This window comes from Colobus angolensis, unplaced genomic scaffold, assembly GCF_000951035.1.
Source record: "Colobus angolensis palliatus isolate OR3802 unplaced genomic scaffold, Cang.pa_1.0 Scaffold477, whole genome shotgun sequence".
In the NCBI taxonomy this organism is placed as follows: Eukaryota; Metazoa; Chordata; class Mammalia; order Primates; family Cercopithecidae; genus Colobus; species Colobus angolensis.
In genome coordinates, this window is record NW_012118232.1 from 383482 (window position 1) to 388791 (window position 5310).

Consider the following 5310-nt stretch of genomic DNA (forward strand, 5'->3'; position numbering starts at 1 on the left):
ATTGTAGACAATCTTCCTTAGAATTTTACATAAAATTATATATAACCCACATTATATATATATAATACATATATAACTAGAAATACATATATATAGATATAGGTATATGAGACAGAGTCTCCCTCTGTCACCCAAGCTGTAGTGCAGTGGTGCGATCTCGGCTCACTGCAACCTCTGCCTCCTAGGTTCAAGCATTATCTTGCCTCAGCCTCCCAAGTAGCTGGGATTGCAGGTGCCTGCCACCATACCCAGCTAATTTTTGTATTTTTAGTAGAGATGGGGTTTTGCCATGTTGGCAGGCTGGTTTCAAACTCCTGACCTCAAGTGATTCGCCTGCCTCGGCCTCCCAAAGTGCTGGGATTACAGATGTGAGCCACTGCACTGGGCCTAGTTATATTTCAACTGAGATATCTCTGAACACCTACCCCCGCACCTCTATAACCTTAGTAAATCAACAGTTGACTATTTAAGAGAAGATGAAGAATGCCAAGCAGTAGTGAGGAAGTAGCTTCAGTTCACTAATAAGCTCTCTCTAGCCTTCTATTCTCTGGGTAACCTCAGGGATAAAAGAACTATCTGCTTCTATAATACATGGGTCTTACCTTTTGCTATGTCCAGGAAAGTATCTGATGTATTTGTTGTCATGCAAGGACAAGTAACGAATAGTATCTGTAAAAAGACAAACAAGGTATGATGATATCATACTGTTTAAAATAAACTTACTTTGCATTTTCATCTTGAAAAGACAAGGTCAAATAATCCCTTGTCTTCTATATCCCAAGCAAGGCATGAATAAATAATGGTGAATAATTCTACTCTGCAGCTGAAGAGTGGGCATGTAGATTTCACCTAACTCAAAAGCAAAGTTCTTAAGTTGATGGCATAGAAAGCAATGTTTGAAAACACATTTTATTACCAATTTGGCTTCTTCATAATAACAATGCAACTCGCGCCCTGGAAATATACCCTGGCCAAAAAACAAAACGAGTAAAGCACACATAATAATTTTAGATATTGGTCTAGTGTCCACAGAATGGCAAACCTTAAAGAAAGATATGTGGCTGTTGAGCAAACAGACTTAAAGAGGTGAGCAGCCATGGCAGTTAAACTGAAGATCAGGTTGAACCCTAGCAGCAATTTTTGTCTAGAGTTCTCTATCAGTGTGTTGACCCACCCTCAACCTATTTGAACATTCTTCAATTGGATACACAAATTACAATGAAAATAAACAAAAGGTCAGAGAAGTGATGTCAAGATCTGGGTTAAAAAGATCTTAAGACATTAAAAAAACCAAATCCTTATACCAATGAGTAATAGCAGTGAGATTTTGACAATATTAAAGAAAGGAACAATCAGAGATTTGTGCTTGGGGAAAAATAAGACAAACACTCTTAACCAAATGATTCTATCTGAAAGAGTAAACAAACAAAGAAGATGGTGGCGGTAGAGAAATGAAGTGCCATAAAGAATAAAACTGCAAAAGAGGAAAGTATTATCCCCTTAAAAAGACTAGGAATAAGGAAAAATTGTTGAGAAACAGCTAAGGGAAAATGGTACCAAAATGCAGAAAGAAAAGCATGGAAAGAACATTCTGAAGGCAAACAGAACATAGGAATAAAGGGGTTGAAAGCATTGAGTCATCCCAGGGCTTCACAGGGGTGCTTTCTAATAAGAGGGCATTTAACTTGGGAGGGGGAATAGGGATATTTGTATATTCCATAGCTTGAACACTACACAATTTTCTTTGAAAACATCTTCAAACTTATTGAATGACAATTACAAAGTATTTCTAGTTATTCTACTGCTAACAATGACTCACCTGCCCTAAGAAGAAAAAGACTTCCTTCCCATTACCTGGTTTCCCAGAGATGAGCAGGGCGACGCCATCCTCTCAGCCCCACTTGGCAGCTGGCGCGCTGTTCCTGGCAAGGCAGTGGCCTGTACAGTTATCTCCTGTACCGGGTGGTATCATAGACCCTCAAACTGTACAAACTACTACCTCAGCCTGGAATCAGGCAAAAGGAAACGGAGCGCTGGAGGAACTCTTCAGGATGCACTTGAGACAGGAAAGGGAACATCCTCACAGCAGAGGCCTGGCAGCAAAGCTACAAGTGCCACACATTTGCCTCATCTCGCACCACATTTGGAGAATCCTCATTTAATCACTCAGAAGAACAGCCCAACAGAAGAAATAAACCAGTCATTCAGATGATCACATAGACACGTTTCCTCAGGATCGTAAGGTTTTACATTCTTGTCCAAAATCATTAACTACGCTGCTTCCTTAGAAAACCACTTCTGAAATACAGGCATGGAAAGTAGAAATGATATACTTACTAAAAATCAAGTACAGGCAGGAGAGTCTCATTTAAAAAAAAAGAAACTAAAAAAAAAAAAAAAAAAAAGACGTCCACCGAATCTGCTCTGAGATAGGTACAGCCAAAATAGCAGTATAAGCCATCCTTGTGGAATGACATTAGAAAAATCTTTTTTGTTTTTTTGAGATGGAGCCTCGCTCTGTCACCCAGGCTGGAATGCAGTGGTGTGATCACGGTTCACGACACCCTAGACCTCCAGAGCTCAAGCAATCCTCCCACCTTAGCCTCACAAGTGGCTGGGACTACAAGCACATCCCATCACACCTGGCTAATTTTTGTATTTTTTGTAGAGACGGGGTTTCCCCACATTGCCCAGGCTTATCTCAAACTTCTGGGCTCAAATGATCCACTCTCCAAGGCCTCCATAAGTGCTGGGATTACAGGCATGAGCCATTATGCCTGGCCTAAAAAAATCCTTACTGCAAAATGTGAGATGATCATCAATAAACCACTGAAATAAGTTTGAAAACAGAATCCTGGCCGGGCGTGGTGGTTCACACCTGTAATCCCAGCACTTTGGGAGGCTGAGGCAGGCAGATCACTTGAGGTCAGGAGTTCGAGACCAACCTGGCTAACATGGTGAAGTCTCAACTCTACTAAAAATACAAAAATTAGCCGGGCGTGTTGGTGGGCGCCTGTGAATACCAGCTACTTGGGAGGCTGAGGCAGGAGCATTGCTTGAACCCAGGAGGCTGAGGTTGCAGTGAGTCGAGACTGCACCACTGCACTCCAGCCTGGGCAACAAGAACAGGACTCGGTCTCAAAAGAATAAAGAATAGGCCGGGCATGGTGGTTCATGAGGTCAGGAGATCGAGACCCATTCTGGCTAACATGGTGAAACCCTGTCTCTACTAAAGATACAAAAAATTAGCTGGGCATGGTGGCATGCACCTGTACTCCCAGCTACTTGGGAGGCTGAGGCAGGAAAATTACTTGAACCTGGGAGGTGGAGGTTGCAGCGAGCTGAGATCGCGCCACTGCACTCCAGCCTAGGCAACAGAGTGAGACTCCGTCTCAAAAAAACAAAACAAAACAAAATAGATAAAACATAAACAAAAATTAAAAAATTAAAGAATCCTAACATGAAAATAAGTGTTACAGTTCAGTTACCAAGACAATCTCTTAGGACTTATCTAGAGAAATGCAGGTAAAAACAGAGATTGTTTATAATAGAAAGAAACTCACAAGTTCAATTTCTAAGAGTAACTCTTTACTCTTTAGATCAAACAACATTCCTGGAATCAGAGGTGACTAAGGTTGGGAAAATACCAAAACTGTTCTAACTTCCCTTAAACTATCATAGTTCGAGCATTTGTGAAACTTTTCTCAAATCTCTATCATTTTGAAAGAAAAAGTCCTGTTGTTTATCACTTGCTGTGTGTCAAGTGTTCTTTCCTTTTATCTGTTCTGAAAGTGTTCTTTTTGGAGATAGAATCTCGCTCTGTTGCCCAGGCTGGAGTGCAGTGGTGCGATATTGGCTCACCACAACCTCCACCTCCTGGGTTCAGGCGATTCTCCTCCTTCAGCCTCCCGAGTAGCTGGAATTATAGGCGCACAGCACTGTGCCCGGCTAACTTTTGTATTTTTAGTAGAGACGAGGTTTCACCATATTGGCCAGGCTGGTCTTGAACTCCTGACCTCGAGTGATCTGCCCACCTCGGCCTCCTAAAGTGTTAGTGTTGGGATTACAGGCGTGAGCCACCGCGCCCGGCTTTAAAAGTGTTCTCTTAAGTTTAAGGAAGTACAAATCATAAATACAATTAGTTGCTTCCTTTTTCCACTCCCCTCTCTAAATTGGAGACTTTTCATACTCAGTCTCAAGTCCTTCAAAAGTGCTAATGGCTTGCTTCCAGCATTCCTTCAGTCAAAACAATGTAATTAACATTACTAACATTATATGAAAATATTTAAACTAAAGTAACTATAGTCAAAGCAGAAGTAGTCACAAAGATTCCACGAACTATTTAACAAAGGAAACCATGACCTTAACTTCCTAAAAAGAAGGCTTGCTTACCGTCTATCTTGTTAGAGCTGTAAACAACTGTGTTTGCTGCATGAGTGTATCTGATGAGGTCCACGCCATATTTCTTACTGTACAGGGTTCTCTTTGGTCTGATAAGAAAATAGAGAAAGTCATAAACATTCTCCATCATCAAAATCTGGGATCTCCACATAAAGAGAAGCACTTGAATGATGTAGCAAAGGTGAGGATTTTTGGTAAGTTCTAACACTGGAAAGAAACAATTTCTTCCAAAAGGGAAAAAACAACCCTCAAGCAACAGCCATCTGAAGAAGCTTTCCACCTTAGAACACCTAATGGCAAGGTTAGGTAGGAAGTAAAAGTAAATCTGGGGATTCAATTCAGTCTTTACTATAATGTTCAAAAGTAAGCTTTGAGAAAAAATAGTCATGTGCCATGTGATGACATTTTTATCAACAACAGACAGCACATAGGATAATGGTCTCATAAGATTATAATGGAGCTGCCCTCTACAACAGATGTATCATTTTTAAAATTCCTTATACTGTTTTACTGTACCTTTTCTATGTTTAGATACACAAACACTTAATGCTATATTATAATTGCCTACAGTATTCAGTACTGTAACATGCTGTACAGGTTTGCAGCCTAGGAGCAATGGGCCATACCACACAGCCTAGGTGTGTACAGGTTATACCATCAGGTTTGTGTAAATACACTCTATGACACTGTGCAACAAAAACTCACGTAATGATCACCATCTAAGTGATGCCTGGCTGTACATCTACTTGGGAAGAAAAGCACACAAAACAAATCCTAACTTACAACAAAGAGGGACTGAAACCAGACGCAAAACTGCTTGCCTTTGCTAATGTAACCTGCTCTTGCAGAAGACATACATCCTTCCTATCCTACAGGTCAAAAGCACTTGCTGAGCCTTTTAGAAGGCAA

At 40.8% G+C, this 5310-nt stretch overlaps 1 protein-coding gene across 1 annotated transcript in view; it reads right to left on the minus strand.

Annotated features, from left to right (window-relative positions):
* The window catches only part of WDR82 (WD repeat domain 82), a 23633-nt gene that overhangs the window by 11007 nt on the left and 7316 nt on the right, over window positions 1-5310 (minus strand). Inside the window, exons 2-3 of the mRNA XM_011958841.1 lie at window positions 4393-4490; window positions 603-669 (exon numbers count right to left, since the gene is read on the minus strand). Coding sequence (XP_011814231.1) covers window positions 603-669; window positions 4393-4490 — 165 coding nt within the window. The remainder of the gene's footprint in view (window positions 1-602; window positions 670-4392; window positions 4491-5310) is intronic.